Source organism: Carettochelys insculpta, chromosome 16, assembly GCF_033958435.1.
Source record: "Carettochelys insculpta isolate YL-2023 chromosome 16, ASM3395843v1, whole genome shotgun sequence".
Taxonomy (NCBI): domain Eukaryota; kingdom Metazoa; phylum Chordata; order Testudines; family Carettochelyidae; genus Carettochelys; species Carettochelys insculpta.
The window spans coordinates 3,864,992-3,885,203 of NC_134152.1; the positions used below are offsets into that span (position 1 = coordinate 3,864,992).

Consider the following 20,212-nt stretch of genomic DNA (forward strand, 5'->3'; position numbering starts at 1 on the left):
TCGTTTCATGAATGAAAGCTTTGAGTATGTCTACACTTGCTGTGAGATGGACCCATTCCAGGTCGATCTTCCAGAGTTCTATTTCACGCATCTGGTAAAGATGCGCAAAATCATTCTCTCTGGAGTCCACGGTCAACCCTCTGTGCTATCTTCTTGCATGGAGTAAGGGAGTTCCATGGGAGAAATGCTCCTGTTGACCTCCCTCAGTAAGGACAGACCTTACAGTAGCAAGAATTGTGTATCTGCAGTTGACTGTAAGGTATAGTGTAGACCAAGCCTGTAATTTGTCTTAGCTTTGCCAGACGTGGCTTGAAATGAGTTGCAGCAAGGCTTACAGACCAACTATTTTTGTCAAGAGCTTTACTTAAGACATATTTCTCATTTCTTTTGTATCATATATTGGATCTTTAATTGTGTATATTTGCATAGGAATCATGCTCCTTTTAGCAGTTAACAGCTGTTTATACACTGTGAGAAAATACATAAAATGAATGAAATTGCTCTCTCTAAATAAAATATGAATTCCTTCATTGTGAGTTCAATCATTTTGCTACAGTTCAAGCAATCGTGATAAGGTCTTAGCTTCATCTGGCATAACGCTGGCAATAGGAAAATTTCATTTTAACTCTTTCTCTTTAGAACAATCTCAAAAGATCAGTTTGAAAAGAAGAAAAATGATACACTAGATCCAGAGCCGTAAGTATTATGTCATTTTTTTATGATTTTAAAAAATATTAACCCACCATTCACTGTGTGGGTATTGTACCTGCTACTTCCTTCTATGGCCGGCATTTCAGAAATGAGATAATGTATAGTCAGAGCAATTCTCTTCCCTATCTCCACCCAACTATTTAGTTAAATCTCTGTATACAGCTCTCCTTAGCCCTTTGAATGACATTAAAAGTTAGACATAAGCTGCAATTGAAACATACTGTATTTGGAAAAAAATGCCTTTAATATTTTGCATTTCAATAGACTTTTCCATCCTTTTCCCAAGCACTATTTAATTCTGTTTTTGTTATGCGCAAGGATATTTAAAAAACAAGCCCTTAAAGAATGCCTCTGCTTCTGTTAATTTTCTGTCTGAAGTCCTAGTATTTCTTAATTTAGGAGGAGACGGTTGCTATCACAGAAGCCAACTGTGGTATCACAAACCGGTGTATAACGCTAAGAAGCAGACATGTAAATCAAGGGGAGAGGACGGGGATGATCAGGCCGAAGGGTATTCCTTTTAGAGAGACAGCTCTTTCCTTTTAGTAGTTCCTTGGGAGAGTTTTACAATTAGCATCTCTAGGAAGTTCTCATTTACAATTTGTTGATTGTTTCCAAAGGTCTTCTGCTAGGATTGAGTCCCTCCTCTACTAGGCACTTTGTAAACACAGTGAAGAATAGTCGGGGGTGGGGGGTGTCACTGGTGCAACCAGTTTACAATCTAAGATTAACCTAAGTAATTGGAAGTGACAAATGAGGGAGTCAAGGCTAAGGGAAACAGTGATGATTTGCAGAAGGGTAGATGTGCCACTTTAACAGCTGAAAAAAATCATTCTGAGCACTCCCCTGAATTGATCCCATCTCCTCCGTAGAGCAAAACTGCTTCACACCTTAAGGTACCTCTGTGGCCACAGTTGAGGACTGGATTGCCTCTGAGTACTTTTCTTTTGTGGGCCGGGGTGGGGGGTGGTTGGGGGAATTGAAGAGAGTGTTCTGAACTTGGCTTAAGATAGCCGTGCAGAAACAGCAGCTCAGCTTTTAAGTTATGTTAGCAGATTCAGTTCAGTCCCCAGCTCCCTTATAACCTTAAACTTGAGCTGTTAACTGAAGTTCGAAGTCTAGTTGTACCATCCTCGCTGCTGTTTTAAGCCAGCTTTTGTTAACCTCAGTTAAGAATAAGCGCAAATGGAGGTCCAAGTATAACATGGATATTGCCTGCCCCCACTGGCTTTAATCTACACAGGTGTAGGAACAAAAATTGTGAAGACACAGTAGCCCAAGTGTCAGTTTGAGATTATAAGGGCCATTCTCTTTTTTGGCCCACAAAATTTTGACAGTTCCTTGTTAACGTCAGTTAAATTTCAGGCAGGAAGAAAATCATTTGCTTGTAAGAGCCAGTCTCAGAGGTTTAAATGGAGATTGACCATAGACCTGTCTGTAAATGGTTGCCATGGGTTTCAGCCAGTGGATCCATGGAATTTGAGGAATCCTTCTCTAAGATTAGTTGGCTGTTGGCCCAGCCTTCTTCTCGGTGTTGTGATGGTTTCTACTGAAACACATTTCTGAAGAAACACACATTTAGATCTTAAATAAAACAGCAGAATATATTCAGTTTCATATTAGTGTGAAAGTATTTTTCACTTGTTTATAAATGTCTTAATGAGGTTACTGGCAAGGTAAATGTATTTATTTGATATTTAGCCCAGCTTTATCATTGAAAAGTAGCCCTCTGGAGAGCTACATGTTCAGAAAGTATTGACTAGTTTTTGTAGGTTCATGAGCTTTGCCTCTAAGGAAACTGAGGTACTTCTTTTTCCTTTCCTTCCAAGCTTTGTTGATTGCAAAGAATGTGGTCGGAAGATGCACCAGATTTGTGTGCTACATTATGATATTATTTGGCCTTCAGGGTAAGTAGCCTTATATTGGTTTTATCCTTTCTTCTGCAATTATAATGAAACAGGACTGTTTAGATCTTCTTCCTGGGTTAATATATAAAGAGGCAAACCACCTGCAAGTGAATGCTTAATTTGGTCATTAGTCGCTCCTTTGAGAATTCAAGCTAAAATATGTAGGAGAAAATTGTCCACAAACACTGTTTCCTCTTTCTTGTTTAATTAGTATTTTTAAAATTGGAGTAAGGGTCTGGAGTGAATATTAAAAGAAATAAAAGATGAATATACAATGTTAGTTACTCATTTGGTGGAACGAATAAGCCAACTCCAAACCACCTAACTTTTTCTGAATTGGGTGGTGAACTTAAATTGTTCCTAGAGCATTAAATGATGAGATGGTACTTTGGGATACATGTCACTTTTTTCTATTACTCTTAAGACTTTACATGTTTAGTGAAGAATTAAGCTAGCTTGTGCTGTTTGTACTAAACTATCAGCAACTATTGTTTTACAGTTTTGTCTGTGACAATTGTCTGAAGAAAACTGGCAGAACACGTAAAGAGAACAAATTCAGTGCCAAGAGTAAGTTTGTGCAGTATTTTTACTATTTGTATATTTCAGAATCGGCTCCACTGGTGCTAGCAATATATTTTGGTGTACTAATGCAACAATAGCTGCTTTCATTTTAGTCACTGTCATGCATATGTGCTCTTCACGGATCTCAGCGATCACTACCTGTGCCCTAGCTACTCTACTCCTCTCACCATTGGTCAGAGTGAACTGGTGAATGATTTCTTAGACTAGTATATGCAGAACTCAAGGAACAGCACAGAATTCACTGTTCTCTGGAAGTGATTACATTCGTTATGGATGATGCTGAAAGCTGCACTTCTGGCTTCCAGCAGTTGGTGCGAGTCTGTTTCTACTGCTGAGGTATAAAATCAAGCAGAAGCTCAGAACTAAACACACTGGCTGTATCTACCCATGAACATCCCTTTCAGAAGGGGCATGTTAATGAAGTACTTCAGAACAGGTTAATGAAGTGCTTACATGCATATTCAGCACCTCATTAGCATAATGGCAGCCTCAGGGATCTATTTTGGGACCAGTTCTATTCAATATCTTCATCAACTATTTAGATATTGGCATAGAGAGCACGTTTATTAAGTTTGCAGGTGATACCAAGCTGGGAGGGGTTGCAGCTGCTTTGAAGGATAGGCTCATAATTCAAAATGATCTGGACAAATTGGAGAAGTGGTCTGAGGTAAACAGGAAGAGGGTTTCTTTGGCCCTCCAGGGCCATCAAAAATTATAACAAACAGGCATGACACCTCCCTGCAATATGAAACTGGATTGTCTAATTTGATCCCTTTCCATTCTCCACAGGAGTTAAGGCTTCTAAATAATTTGTCTGTAGAAGGTGCTCTAGGGATTAAAAATACCTCATTCATGACTTCACAGAGAGCTGCATTTGTGTGTGAAGTTCAAGATTCTTAAAACCTACCATAACCTGAAGCATGTGGGCTAAAGCAGCATAAAATGCTGAGGGTCAATATAAAACACATTTTTTAAGTGACATAAAAAGATCTTTAGTTCTGCACAGCAACGAGTAACATAGGCTAGTGATGGGCCCCCTGAGTGGCCGCCGCCCTCAGTGGGCCTCAAGACTGTCATACCCAGGATGGTCTCCTGGAATAGGGTAATTTTGCTAACTGTGCTCATGTACCGAGAATTTGCAGGGTGCACCATTTGAACCATAGCAGTACTTTGATTGGCTGCAGAGGGAGTGCACGGCTCTCATAGTCAATATTGTGTGCAGTCAGTGCACATTTAACGCCACATGCCCTTGCTTTATGTGTGTGTTAGTTTAGTAATATGAGTAGGAAAAAAAAATTGTGTGACTGGAAACCAGTGGAAAGTGGCAACCCTGCATGTGGGCAACGGTCAACTAAATGTCTCTTGATCCACGCATTGAACCCCGTTGGGCTGCAGGTTGCCCCCACTGGTCCGGTACTTGGCTCCTCATTTAATTTCTTACTCTATTTTAAGCATTCTAATTTGAAAACAAAAACCTGCTCTAATCAAAAGCTAGAGGTCACTGAAAGTAGGGCAATATTGAATCTTAATTATGGAATGGTTACCAGGATGAAATTCACCCTAGCACGGAGGGATTTTGCAAGGTTCTTTGCTTCACTTAAGTCGTTAATATGAGATGATGTTATTGAAAGGACCTTGTACAGTCCAACTTGCACGTGGTGGCTTTTCAATAGAATGGGTAGCAAGAATATTCTGTGGAATCCAGTGGTGCTGCAACAAGGGGTGCTGCCTGGCCCCCAGCTTCAAATAGTAATAATGCCAAATACATGGCTAACGCAATCAGCACCGTATTTCTCCCCCCACCCCATTAAAATTGTTCCAGAACCCTTGAATGCTATAATGCCTAATAGCATTACCTGGAAAGGGAGTGAGTAGGGAAATATATCTAATAAAAATACCATCTTAGAAATTAACTATCAAGAGTTGTCAGTTAAAATACCAAAAGAAGAGAGTGTAAGTCTTTTCTACTAAAGTGTAAAAAGAACTCACTTAAACTGTTGGGGGGGAATCCTAACTTACACAAATTCTTAGCACATATCAAGGCCAGACTTTTTTTCCTTCCAGCTGCAGATATTAATAAACTGCATAAAGATTTAATGAAAAATACATATTAAAGGAAAAACAAGCTCAAAATAACCAGAAATGAACAAAAAAGATAGCAATTGAGAGAGGAACATATCTTATTCATTAGAAGTCACAGGTTCTAAAAGTTCAAAAGACTTCTATTGTATTTTTTCAATCTAAAACATCTTAATGTTTGGGAATTTATAAACAGATATTTGACACTTTTTATCGTCTGCCATTTAAACTACATTAACTTGTAAGCAGTGAATTACAGGTTATATCTACCACTCAGATCTATACAGGGCTTCCTGTACTAGCTGCTGAAAAGATCTAATGTATGTCTGATTTAGGTGCTGTACATATGCTATATTACTAAGGCATAATAATACAGACTGCTTTACTTGATTTTTTGTGTGTGTGACACATTGTCAGACTGCTGGTATTTTAAAGTAGGTACAGAACGACAAGTCCTGCGTAAAACCAAACTTCAAATTAAGTTGGTAGTGTGGTAGTAAGTTTTGATGTAAGAACACAATTTTTATTTAGTTGGAGTTTTGCGCTAACGTCCCCACCTATGGCTGTTTTTTGCATTGGTTCAATCACATACATTAACCTAAAGTGGCAGTTTTCCAGTTGGGAGTACGGATCGTATTTTAATAGAGATAATCTTGTTAAACACCTTCCCTCACTCTGTGTTTCCACTTTGTTAGCAATATCACTGTGGCATTTAAGCCAGTTTCTTACTAGGAAAGTATTTTGCATTTTAATTTAACTCTCTCCCTTTTTTTTCCCCAATTTTTTTTGGCAGTGGTCCCTTCTAGAGATGTAGAAATGAGGGTTAACAGTCGATTCCTTTTAGAACGCAATTTAAGAATTGCACACTTTAAACAGGAAAATTCGTAAACAGCGTGAAAGATCAGGGCTTTAAAAATGCATTTGCCCATAGAAAGCTTTTCTGGTCAATTGCTGTCAACCGCTACAGTATCCGAGCCTTGTTTACTTTTTTAAATTATAAATGTTTCTGGTTGCAAAGATAGATTTCCAAATATAAATCTAATTTAATTGTTAGTGTTGTCTTCCTAAAGATTGGTAGTGATGTGGCTCCAGTATCATTTGGTCATCTGAGAGACTGTGACAAGACTCTGGTCAGTGTTATTTTGATATTGGGGAGAATTATGGTCAGCAGCAGAGAATAGATCAGGAATTGTGGAGTGTAGGAGACAGGCTAGGGAAGAGTGAACAGTTCCCCATTCAGCAGTCAGAAGGTAGAGGTAAGGAAATGTCATGTATTCACAGCAACTAGGAGGCTGTGGGTTGCGGGAGAGACCAGAGACTGCCACTTCTGCTTTGGATTGAGCATTTCACATTTCTCAGGGCAGGTCTGTGTTACCCTGGAAGATCGAGCCTGCTCAGGGTTGAGCTTCTGGAGCTTGATTTCGCGTGTCTTGTATATACAGGTGAAATCAAGCTCTCTGGTTACACTTGACCCCTGTACTCCTTGCGAGACGCAAGGCGTGAGGTGGTTGGCAGGAGTGTTTCTTCTTCTTCGAGTGTCCCCGTGGGTGCTCCACAATAGGTGTCGGGCTTGCCCGGCGCCGCAGATCGGATCTTCCAAGCAGTTTCTGCCGGACCGCGCATGCGCCGGCGCGCGCCGCTCCCTTGCGCGCTCCTGGCCATGTGCGCGATCCGGTCCCCGCCAGTTCCTCTTAACCGCCGTCGGCTGCAGACGGAATCCGAACTAGGCTAAGGCCAAGTAGCGTATTCAATGACTTTAACTGTTTTTCTTTAAAGTTTTTCAAGTACTTAGGCTACTGCAAGTTAGCCGGTTGTTATTTTTGCAAAAAAAAAAAAAAAAAAAAAAAAAGGCAACAAACAAACTACAAGCGGGACAGCTTCAATCCAGTCCCAGTAACAAGCACCGGAGGCCAGGAGCATAGGGCCATCAGCCCTCCTGTTGCGGCAGGCCATCGGAAGGGGAAAACAGCACAGAGAATGTGCTAAGTACCCGTTTAACAACTGAAAGACTCACCAACAATGTCCTCTTCAGGATTTAAAAAATGTGAGTCCTGCCGAGAGGCGATGCCAGCGTCCGATGGGCACAGTCTATGCATAAGGTGCCTTGGGGAGTCCCATGTTGCACAGAAATGCTCCTTCTGTGCTAAATTAACAGCCAGAGCAAGGAGAGACAGGGAGATGCGGCTTAAAATGCTGCTTTTTGATAAGGCCCTCCAGCCAGACGTGTCGGAGCGGCCGCAGCAGGAGGGACCCTCCGGGGCCCATAAAAGGAAAGCTGCCTCCCTCACCCCATCAGCGCAAAAACGGAGGAAAGCCTCCCCAGCCCGATCCCTGCCGGCAGCAACAGCGAGCGGGACGGGAGGAGCGAGCAGCCCCCAGCCGCAGCAACAGCTGATCGGCGGCGGCATGAAGAGCCACGTGGAAGCGGCTCAGCCTCCGATAATCAGCCAGCCGCCCCGCACCGCAGGCAGGGCGGTGGCTAAACAAGCGCCGGTACCGGCGGCACCGCAGGCAGCGGCACCGACCCCCGGGGAACCGGCGGTGCAGAACGCGCAGGCACGCAGCCTGCAGGCACGCAGCCTGCAGGCACCGAAGGACACCGCACGTGCGGCACCGCCTTCGAGCGTGCCTAGCACGGTGCGGACGGGGCCGGGATCCCCTGTGCGTCAGGGGGCGGAGTTACCTCCTCCAGGGAGGGGGAAGGCTGCACACAAGAGGAGGCATTGCAGCCCCTCTCCGGACAGGGCTGTGGAGTTGCTTTCTCACAGCCTTCCGCTTATGTTGCAGACTCCAACCAGAAGGCAGGGGTCCCCCCTAGCCTACCCGGAACCCCCTTCTCCATTTTTGCAACCAGCCTCACCCTGGCTGGGACCACCTTCACCCTTCCTGGGGTTTGAACCGCTGGACTATTATGCCAAATCGCTCTCTCCAGTGTCTCGACGATCTCCCTCCCCCAGACGCAGCGGGTATGCACCAAGGGAGTGGTCTAGGTCACCTTCCCAAGAACAGTGCCTATACTGCCATGGTCGCCCCTACCACGCGGGGCATAGACACCATCGGCAATCTACTAGGGAAAGATCCCCACAGACGATCTCGTACCCCCAAGGGCAATTGCGACCGGGGACAGAGACTCAAGCATCTCAGGGGGGACTGGTTATGGAACCCCGAGATTTTCCCTTGCAAACCTCTAGCGAGAGGGTGTACCATCACCAGCAGGAACCAGAAGGGTCCAGAGAGACGTACCCCAGCGGTTCCTCGCTCTCCTCCCCGGACGAGGCTACGGCCCCGGGGGACGTCCATCCTCCGGACGATCTCAAACAGTTTCAAGAGCTGTTTAAGAGGGTGGCCTTCACGCAAGGCATCCAGACAGCAGAGGTGCAAGAGAAACACCATAAGCTCCTCAAAAATTTGAGACCTCCGGCCTCCTCCAGAGTAGCAATACCGCTTGATGAAGCGATCTTAGAGTCCGCCACTACGATATGGCAGACCCCTGCGACTATTCCGCCTGTCCAAAAGAGAGCGGATAAGAAATACTTTGTGCCGGCGGAGGGCATGGAGTTCCTGTTCAGCCACCCACAGCCAAATTCCTTGGTGGTGGAGTCGTCGCAACAAAGATCAAAGACACCTCAATTCAGGACAGGGGGAACAGACAAAGATGCCAAGAAGCTAGAGCTGTTCGGCAGAAAGGTCTACTCCTCCTCCACTTTAACGTTGCGAATGGCAAATTATGCAGCGCACTTAGCGAACCATAATTTCGACAACTATTCCAGGTTAACCTCCCTCATGGACTCGCTTCCAGAGGACAAAAAGCCGGTGCTCAAGGCCATAGTGCAAGAAGGCTACGTGGCCTCGAGGACGGGAGTTCAGATCGCCCTGGACGTTGCGGACACAGCAGCACGTTCCACAGCAACGGCAGTGGTGATGCGAAGGGAGTCCTGGCTCCAGACTTCGGGTATACCGAGGGATCTGCAGGCGAAGATAGTTGACCTTCCCTTCGATTCGCAGAAGCTGTTTGCTGAATCAACTGACTCGGTCCTTCATTCCAGTAAAGATTCAAGAGCCCCACTCAGGACCCTGGGGATTTACACCCCTCCATACACAAAGAAAAGGTACTACCCTCAACAAAGACGGTACCAGTACCAGCAACAGTGCCCCCAGTACCACAGGGGTTACGAGCAAGGGCGACATCAACAGCACCAGCAGTACAGAACTCCCTGGTGACGTTCACAACAGAGCCGTGCATCCTCGGCGCGGGGCCAAAGGCCACAAGTTTGACATACAGATCCAGGGCTGCGCCATCACTACCATCGCACAAGGTCATCCGAAGTGAGTATTCCACCATCGCCTCCGACCATTCTACGACCAGTGGCAAAGGATCACTACAGACAAATGGGTGCTGGAGATCATAGCCACGGGGTACGCCATCCCCTTCCAGTCGCTCCCACCGTCACGACCTCCACCCAAGCCCCACCTCCAGGAGGCCTCCCATGTAGCGAGGCTCAGGCAGGAGGTGGACCATCTCATGCTCATAGGGGCAGTGGAAAGAGTGCCGGAGCAACTGCAAGGGAAAGGGTTCTACTCCAGGTACTTCCTCACGGAGAAAAAGACAGGAGGCTGGAGGCCCATCTTAGACCTTCGCGGCCTCAACAGGTACCTGCGCAAGCAACGTTTTCGGATGACCACAATCGCCTCCATCCTTACAGCACTGGACGATGGAGACTGGTTCGCAGCCCTCGATTTACAAGACGCGTACTTCCACATAACTATCCATCCGGCTCACCGGCGATTCCTCCGGTTCATGGTAGGCAACGAACACTTCCAATACAAGGTCCTACCGTTTGGGCTCTCCTCGGCCCCCAGAGTCTTCACCAAGACCTTGGCAGTGGTGTCAGCCTACCTGCACAGACAGGGGGTATTTATTTTCCCGTATCTGGACGACTGCCTGCTCAAAGGGGCCTCGAAGGGGGAGGTTCTGCGCATGATACGCGTCACAGCAAACACGTTCTCTTCACTCGGCCTGGTTATCAATCTGGCAAAATCAAAAATAGACCCCACACAGGACATAGAGTTCATAGGGGCACGCATAAACTCGGTTACAGCGAGAGTATATCTACCAGAGGCTCGCTTTCGGGCCATCGGTTCCCTCGTGCAGGTCATCACCTTCAGCCCTACGGTGCCGGTCTTGACGTGCTTGCAGCTGCTGGGCCACATGGCAGCGGCGACGTTCGTAGTACAGAACGCCAGGTTACACATGCGTGGCATGCAGCACTGGCTGGCGAGTGTATACAAACCGGCAGTACACACCGTTCACAGGGTGGTGTCGCCCACAGCCGGGGTGTGCAAATCCCTACGATGGTGGGTAAACCCCAGGAACCTGCTAACAGGGGTACCCTTCCACCAGCCGCAAATATCGGTTTTTCTCACTACAGATGCCTCCCTCATAGGGTGGGGAGCGCACATGGGCGAAGAGGTGACTCAAGGACTGTGGTCACCCACGGAACAGTCACTACACATAAATATACTGGAGCTCAGAGCAGTGTTCAACACCTGCAGACACTTTCGAGACCACATACAAGGCAAAGTCGTCGGGATCAGTACAGACAATACCTCCACCATGTTTCATATAAACAGGCAAGTAGGAGCTCGATCCCGTGCCTTATGTGCGGAAGCTATCCGCTTATGGAACTGGTGCATCGCCAACAATATAATCTTGAAAGCCTCATACTTGCCGAGTGCGCACAATGTGAAGGCAGACCAGCTGAGCAGGCGTTTTGCACTCACGCACGAGTGGCAGATCCGTCCCGATCTGCTACGGCCGATTTTCCACGCATGGGGTTTTCCCCAAATAGACCTGTTTGCCACTCAGCACAACAAGAAGTGCCCACGATTCTGCTCCAGGGCAGGACTGGGATGGGGGTCCCTAGGGGACTCGTTCACGATCCCGTGGAGGGGCCCCCTGCTTTATGCGTTTCCTCCCACAGTGCTGATCCACAAAGTCTTGCAGAAAGCCAGGAGGGAAAGGGCCTGGATGATCCTGATAGTCCCAACGTGGGATCGACAACAATGGTTCCCCCTACTCCTGCGCATGTCGGACCGTCCACCGATGCCTCTTCCGGTGGCGCCGGATCTGCTCACGCAAGCCCAGGGGTCCATAGTGCACCCGCACCCCCAAAGCCTGCGACTGCAAGCGTGGTTAATCCATGGCTCAGCTCCCTCGAGAGCACATGCACAGTGGAAGTACAGCAAGTCCTAGAAAGTAGCAGGAGGACTTCCACCAGGAAGACCTACAAGCAAAAATGGACTCGCTTCACGGCTTGGTGTTCTACCAAACAGCTGGCCCCCCTTTTGGTGCCTATACCTACAATACTAGAGTATTTACTGGACCTCAAGAGAGGAGGACTCTCGTTATCCTCATTGAAGGTCCACCTTGCGCTGCCATCTCGGCGTTCAGACATGAGGAGGAAGGGCACACGGTGTTCGCCCACCCTATGGTTACCAGGTTGCTCAAAGGGTTGGTAAACCTATACTCCCCTTGGAAACCGATTCCACCTTCGTGGAACTTGGACCTGGTGCTTACCACGCTAATGGGACCACCGTTCGAGCCCTTGGCCACGGTTCCCCTCCGCCTCCTTACAATAAAGACGACCTTTCTTCTTGCAATTACGTCAGCTCGTAGGGTGAGCGAGCTCGCGGCAGTCATGGCAACGCCACGCTGCACTGTTTTTTCCAAGGAGGCGGTAACCATACGGCTGCATCCAGCCTTTGTTCCCAAAGTTTCTTCCGAGTTTCACATTAACGAACCTATTGTTCTACCCTCGTTTTATCCAAAGCCTCATAACTCCAACGAAGAGGCGCACCTACGCCTCCTGGACGTGAGGAGGGCACTAGCCTTCTACGTAGACAGGACCAAGTCCTTCCGGAAAACGGATAGACTCTTAGTCTCCCTCGCTCCCAAATCGAAAGGAGAAGGTCTCTCCTCTCAGGGAATCTCAAAGCACATTGTATCCTGCATAAAAATGTGCTACGAGCTCAAAAAGACTCCTTTATCGGCCACTCCCAGGGCTCATTCCACTAGGGCGGTGGCGGCATCAACAGCCTTTTTCAAGGGCGTTGCGTTAAAAGACATTTGCAGAGCGGCGACCTGGTCATCCTACGACACCTTCGCCAAACATTACGCCCTTCACAGGGTATTCCAAGAGGATACCTGTCTCTCGACAGCGGTCCTCTCGGGGACAAGCTGCACATAATCCGATTACCCACCTCCTATCTTGGGTTACTGCTGGGTAGTCACCTATTGTGGAGCACCCACGGGGACACTCGAAGAAGAAAGAAAAGTTACTCACCGTAGTAACGGTGGTTCTTCGAGGTGTGTCCCCATGGGTGCTCCACTACCCGCCCATCCTCCCCGCTTCGGATCTCTGTTAGTGTTTTGCAGGGGCACCCGAGGCGGTTGGTCGAGAAACTGGCGGGGACCGGATCGCGCACATGGCCAGGAGCGCGCAAGGGAGTGGCGCACACCGGCGCATGCGCGGTCCGGCAGAAACTGCTTGGAAGATCTGATCTGCGGCGCCGGGCAAGCCCGACACCTATTGTGGAGCACCCACGGGGACACACCTCGAAGAACCACCGTTACTACGGTGAGTAACTTTTCTTTCTGTCGACCTTCCCCTGTATAGACAGCCAAGTTAGCTGGGCACGGAGAGGGCGATTTTTAGGTACGTAACTGGTGTAGCTAGAATTGCGTATCTGCAGTCAACTTTCGTAGTCTAATGTAGACAGAGCCCTTGACATCAACTAGCAGGAAAGATGGAGATTCTAAGCAGTAGTATGTGGGTGTCGTGTGGGCCCCCCCCCCCCCCCCACAGTTATAGGCTTCTTATAGGATCCTTGCCCTTAAAGAATGGTATTGGTATTTGGGTATTGGGTGGTGTCCTCTTGTCATTTAAGTGTCTGCATGTGTGAGGGGAAACACAAAAATCGGTGGGATAAATTAGATAGGCCTGTCACATGCGGGGAGAGCTGTTGGGCAGAGAAGGGGGATGGGAGGATTTGGAGCTAGCTAGGTTCAGAAGGGAAATCAGGCATGTATTAATCACTGGAACAGCTTACGCAGGGTTGTGGTAGATTCTCCATTGATAGAACAATTGCAATGGTCCCTTGCCATTTTGTAATCTATGAATCTAAATATAAAACTAATCTTTACTTAGTCTTCTCCACAATACTATCCTTACTGCCTTAACGCAGATGTTAAAAAGTCTAGTCAGAGTCTGTTTTTTTTAAGCAGGAAAGGGGAGGAAAGAGCCATTGTTGCTTTTACCCATGAAAAGCACTGTGGTCTGATGCCGATGGTGTCCACGTAAGAACCTAAGCAGACAAAATATAGGGGAGACTTGTAGAGAACACTGTGTAGGGCTGGTAAGAGAGTCAGGAGGTTGGAGAACAGGAGAAAAAAGGAAGCAGACGCTATAATCATCTTGGAAAAGGAGCTCATAATCTGTTATGGAGAGGCAAAAGGTATAACACAAACAAGAAAAGTGTGAGTTATATATTCAAAAGAGGAAGTTGATATACAGTATAGTTAAATACAACACATTAAGTCTTGCACAGTAGTTTTTGCCATAAAACTCGCTGCTTTGGCAATGGCTATAGTTTGGGATTTTTTTTTTTAAACTTAGCTAGTGTTTGTTTGGTTTGTGAACATAACAGGGAAGAAACATACTCCTATGCAAATTCTGCAAAGTAATCAACCTCAGAAGTACCCCATGCTCTTGGGGGGGGGGGGGGGGCGTAGATGCCAGATGTGTTTTCCAAACTTTGGTAAGGATTATCTTGAAAATAAGTTTTTATCTCTGTGTTTATATATGGGATATTTTTATCTACATATATTTTAGATAATCGTCTTTTGCATCATTACAACTGTCAGTGTACTCTTGTGTTTTAAAATCTTTGGGGTGGGGGTTTACTTCCACTACTGTGTTGTTACCCCACATGGTTGATGAAAAGAGGCAACAACATTGCACCCTAGCTAGCTGGCAGCTGATTAAGATTGCAATGTTTGTGTGGAAAAATTTGGTAAATGTCATTGCAGAGGTGGGAATGGGGTGGGAGAGGCAAGTCGTGAAAAGGTCACCAGTTAAGGTGGTTTTTGCTGTATAAATGAGTATTGTGGGGCTCTGAATGATGAGGCCCCCACTGGGAACTGGGATTGAGTGGTAAGCGCACCTTGCACTCACCCCATAGATTTCTGTCCCAGAGAGCTGGACCCAGCTCCAGGCATTGCAACCTGGCATATGGCATGGCAGGACCACTCAGGCTTGTCCATCTCTTACTAGATGGAGGGGTGACCAGGCAATAGCACTGTGACCCTTGTGTGCCAGGTCACAAAACTTCTTGGTCTCTGGGCCTAATCAAAGGTGATTTTTAAAGCTATTTTTCCAAGATTTCACTGACTTTATTCAAATTCACATTTCCCTGACCTCTAACAAAAACCACATAGCCCTACAGCTGATGAATAGCAGCTGGTGAGGGCTGTAAGCTACATGTAGCAGGGTAAAATGGGTGATCCTGTGAATGCTTAAGTGAATTATGTCATCACTTTGATTTTAGGTGGTGAAGAAGTATGCTGCAAAGCTAGAATAATTAGATACAGTTTACTGCTGGGCAAAAAGCACATACAATTGTATATATGGCTTAAAAAGTAGCAGTAAGCATAAGTTATTTTCATTTTCACACTTTAAATTGCAAGAGTTACTTTCCTTTAAGGGTAAAGTTTTTGTAAGACTTCATATTTTGAATTCATTAAATTGTGCCTTTGGCTGCTTGCAGTATACTTTTTTAATTTTTTTAATGTTACATGAAAAGAAATGGAATTAGTGGAGCAGAGACATGAAGTATCTGGATTTGAACCTTTAGGACCTTTTTAGCCTGTGCAAATAATTGTTAAAGCTCATGATGTATATTTTTATAATTTAGACTAGAACCTCTCTTCTAAAAGCCGTTAAATCCTCACCGAAGTCAGTAGGCTTTTTTTCTGTCGGTTTCATTTGCCTGAAAAGGTGTGGCTGGGAGCCAGATTCATAAACTGATGTAATCTTTGTCAAGCAGCCAGATGAGTGTTTTTCTTACAAGAAAAATATTGCAGTATTTATGAAATCTCTTAGAACTTTTAAGTTAGTATGAAAGCCTCCGTTGTTAGTGTATTTGCAAAGTGCGCTTTTTCCCCGCTGTGGTGGAACAACTGAAAAGAGTTGTGTAAATTTAACTTGCACTAAGAAGGGGACTTTTTATTTTGGCGGTAGAAGGTAACTCTAGTTCAGAAATAAAACAAAAACTGGAAGCAGTGTGGCTGAATCCTAGGAGCAGTGAGTTAGAAAGATTTGTCTGAATTTCATCTAAATTTTATGCTTGTTTCCCCAGACTCTCTATCACTACTCACTTGCCCTTGAATATTTTTCCCTCTTTAGGGCTACAAACTACCCGTTTAGGAAATCATTTGGAAGACAGAGTAAACAAGTTTCTGCGGCGCCAGAATCATCCTGAAGCTGGGGAGGTCTTTGTCAGAGTGGTGGCCAGTTCAGATAAGACAGTAGAAGTAAAACCGGGAATGAAATCCAGGTGAGTCCTCTTGTTTGTTAGGCTAGCATTTTGAAGTATTATTTCTTGTGTAACTTTTTGCTTACCTATACTAGATCCTCACTTGTTTGCATTGTTTTGGAGACACTTCATAAATGATCAACATTTGGTAAATGCCCAGCAAGTGAACAAACCTAATAAAGACAATATACCATCACGTATTTTGTTAATTTATTTTGGGAGTTGTATTTTCACTTTTAGCTTGAGTATGACACTGATGTATTCAGAGTGTTTTATAAAAATCGATTCTAGTCTTAGGTTATGAAGTAGGAAGGGAAGAATCACTTTTTGTGCGGACTACGAGAGGTGTAATTAGTACAGTGGAGATTAATAAAGTTCTACTTTAGTAGCATTTCATTAACTTGGAAATGCATTTATAATAAATATGCTATTTCATGATAAATGGAATGTTTTTTGGAAGGTTTAATCCATAAAAATAATTTAGTTTTACTCGAGCGATGGCAAAATGTTGACTGCATTTCACTTAGTAACCTCAGTACATTATTGCACACCATTTATTTAGAGGCTGTCAATTTCTTTGGACATCTTATACTTCTTGTTTCCATATTCAATCTTAAATTAATTGTATGGGAAAAAAAACTTGTCTCTAGACTTAATGCAAATTGTCCTTGCATTGCCATGATAATATTTTAATACGAGTCTATGTTGTGCTACAACTGGTACTTAAATATTTGTGAAAAATTAAATAATGTTGTAAAGAGCTGTTTCCTTTTTAACAGAGGCTATTGATAGGTTTCTTCCTTTCCTGCAGGTTTGTAGATTCTGGTGAAATGTCAGAATCCTTCCCTTACCGAACCAAAGCTCTGTTTGCTTTTGAGGAGATAGATGGAGTGGATGTATGCTTCTTTGGGATGCATGTGCAGGAATATGGCTCTGACTGCCCACCTCCAAATACCAGGTACTTTTTCCTTTGTGCACAAGGAGCCTTTTAATACTTATTTCCATGTATTGAAATACAGCAAGGGCACAATATTTGCGATTTTAACATTCTCAAATTCAATTATTCACGAGCTGCTGCTGCTGCTGCTTCTGCAGGGCTCTGGGTGGGAAGCACTCTCAGCCACTTCTTCTGCAGGGTGGGGAGAGCTGGCAGCTGCTGCTGCTTCTCCGAGGCTCAGGGCAGGGAGCACCGCCAGCTGCCACTTCGCCGGGGCTCCGCACGAATGATATTCGCATAATTCAACATCCGCGAGGGTTCTCAACACCAAACTCTCGTGACTGTTGCAACCCTGCTGTATTTGTGACACGTAGTTTTACCATAAGGTTAAATGCTTTGAAGACTTTTCCGCACCATGGCCGTGTCTACGCTAGCCCCAGACTTCGAAATGGCCATGTAAATGGCTATTTCGAAGTTTACTAACGAAGCGCTGAAGTACATATTCAGCGCCTCATTAGCATGCAGGCAGCCGCAGCATTTCAAAATTGACGCGCCTCACCGCTGCGCAGCTCGTCCCGACGGGGCTCCTTTTTGAAAGGACCCCGCCTACTTCGAAGTCCCCTTATTCTCATCTGCTCACAGGAATAAGGGGACCTCGAAGTAGGCAGGGTCCTTTCGAAAAGGAGCCCTGTTGGGACGAGCCGCGTGGGAGCGAGCGGCGTCAATTTCGAAGTGCCGCAGCCGCCTGCATGCTAATGAGGCGCTGAATATGTATTTCAGTGCTTCGTTAGTAAACTTCGAAATGGCCATTTCAAAGTTTGGGGCTAGTGTAGGCACAGCCCATAAGTAAATAAAAACATACACGCAATGTTAGGAAGTACACAAAATTCAAGTCTGCCTACTTCCATGCTAGCATTTGCCCATGTGTCTCAATGTCTTTGCCTGTTTTCCAAAAAGTGAAATGCTAGCAATCTTTCACTTTTATTTCAGCAACTTTACATTCTTCATTGAGTTGTGTCCCCACAGGTGCTCCACTCTGGGTGTTGGTGCTCCCTTGCGCTGGCACTTAAAAATTCTTCTATAGCTGTGGTTTCCCATGCATGCACTGAAGTGACTCCTTATGGTCTCTGGTGTGCACATGGTGCAGGCACCTCGGTTCCTCCTCTACCATCCTCAGCTGCAGACAGAGATGGGCTAGTCTCTGCAAGAATTTGAAAAGTTGTTAGTTAGTCCTTAACCGTTCCCTGGTCCAAGTTATCTACCCTCGTTCTATGCTGTTTGATCTTTAAAAAAAGAAAAAGAAAATTGTAGGTAGGTAGTCGAATTGGTGTGCTGCATCACCCCCATGCTGGGCTCGTCAGGATTCAAGTGGTGCGCCACATGCGAGGATGCCATGCCTGCATCGGATGGCCACGAACCCTGCATAAAATGCCATGGAGAAGGCCACCAGATGCAGTCCTGCGTCTATTGTTCCAGCCTGGCAACGAGAGCCCTTAAAGATCGGGCCAACAGACCTTTCTGTACAAAAAGTCCTTGCAGCCATCAGCTCCAGATAAGCCAGTGGTGAAGGCTGCAGCCAAGGATGAGGACTCCAAACGTCCCCGGCATCCAAAGGGTCTCCAGTTGTTGTACCGGGTCCCTCTCCTGCCCATTCCTGGCCTCTGGAGCCATGTCTGTGGGCCACTCCAGAAGGGAAAACCAACACGTGCTCTCTGTCACTATCCCTGCTGGCACCAACTAAATAGGCGCACTCTGTGTCAAAGCACAAACATGTGGTGTTGATTTTGTTAGCCCTGGCAATGCCTGTGGCACTGGCCAGACCACTGTTATCTAAAACACAGCAGACCACTCCAGCGTCTGCACCTCCTGCTACTTACACCAGGAAGTGGCACTGCTCAAGCTCACCACAGTAGGTTTCCATAAGACCTGGGCAGATACCCCTCCCCACTCCTAGGGCACAAGGGGACATGGCACAGCATCACCAGCACGGAGCATCTTCCACGCTCTCCATGCTGCAGCAGTCGGCACTGAGAGTTCTGACACCGACACTGGCACTGACTGGACAGCAGACCAAGCCAGCACTCCCTCATCAGCGCCGGTCATCACCAAGACTGCTGATGTTACCATGCCTTTCCCACCGTTCGGCATCGACATCCATCTCTGATGCCAGACCTCCAATGCTGGGTGCCAGATCTGATGGCAGCAGTGTATTTTTTTCTCAGCACTCCAGCCCTGGACATCCTTGGCAGGATGTCCCACCTGTACTGGTCATCACACAGTACTATCCACCTCCTCCAACATGGTTTGCCCACCACTACTCCCAACCTGAACAAAAGTGGCACGAGCTGTTGTGGCACTGCCGTACACAGTTGGCACCATCATCCACGTTGGAACCATGTCCACCTTCACTGTGGCACAGTTTTCTCTGTCGGTGCACCCTGGCACCAAGGGGTCTTTCTCCGAGGGGGAAGGAGCCTCTCCTCTGCACCTGTCTTTCTCACCACCAGATGATGTAGTGCTCGCCTTGTTGCCTCCCTCAACTGATGATGTCCAGGACCTTTTTCACCAGATAGCACAATCCTTAGATAAGAACATTCAGGAAGTCCCAGTTAAGCAGCACTGGTTCCTCCCATGGTACAGCCTCTGTCATCTTCCAGGGTGGTACTGCCCATGGATGAGGCCATCATGGACCCAGCAAACCCCAGTCTTCATCGCCCCTACTAGCAAATGGGTTGGTAAGAAATACTTTGTGGCGTCCAAGGGAGCTGAGTGTTTGTTTACTCACCTGCCTCCTAACTCAGTACTAGTAGATCCAGTCCGTAATAGAACAGTGTTTTCGCTCCATGCATCGGGACAAGAATAGCAAAAAATGGGACATTATGGGTTGGAGGTTGTACTCTTCTGGCACTCTTCTTCTTCATGCTGCTAATTATACCGCCATGCTGGTGGACTGCAACTTCCAAAATTACTCTAAGCTTCAGGAACTGATCCCGGCGCTACATGAACATCAGCCCCAGATCCTCTCTAATATCATTAAAGAGAGCCATACTATTGCCAGTACGTCTGTACAGTCAGCTATGGATATAGCCAACACAGTGGCACACAGCACCGCCTCAGCAGTAGTCATGCACTGTACCTCATAGCTCATCCCCTCAGGGGTATATAAAGAATTTCAGCACAAGTTTGAATACCTCCCATTCAACCACCAACGTCTTTGTGGAAAAGACCGACGACATCCTCGATTCAACGAAAGACTCTAGAACAACTTTACGCACCTTGGGGATCTATACATTTCCAGCCAAACAGGCTTGGTATTCCCCTTTCCAGCGTCCTCAGGACCAGTACCAACAGTCCTAGCAACAGCCTTGATTCCAACAACAACAGAGGCGCAGACAGCATCAAA

General features: G+C 46.2%; 1 protein-coding gene across 3 annotated transcripts in view; it reads left to right on the forward strand.

Moving 5' to 3' along the window:
• The window catches only part of CREBBP (CREB binding lysine acetyltransferase), a 141,499-nt gene that overhangs the window by 105,993 nt on the left and 15,294 nt on the right, over nt 1–20,212 (forward strand). For all 3 annotated transcript variants that reach the window (XM_075010346.1, XM_075010347.1, XM_075010348.1), the window contains exons 21-25: nt 640–696; nt 2,541–2,618; nt 3,118–3,185; nt 15,743–15,893; nt 16,684–16,830. In XM_075010346.1, coding sequence (XP_074866447.1) covers nt 640–696; nt 2,541–2,618; nt 3,118–3,185; nt 15,743–15,893; nt 16,684–16,830 — 501 coding nt within the window. The remainder of the gene's footprint in view (nt 1–639; nt 697–2,540; nt 2,619–3,117; nt 3,186–15,742; nt 15,894–16,683; nt 16,831–20,212) is intronic.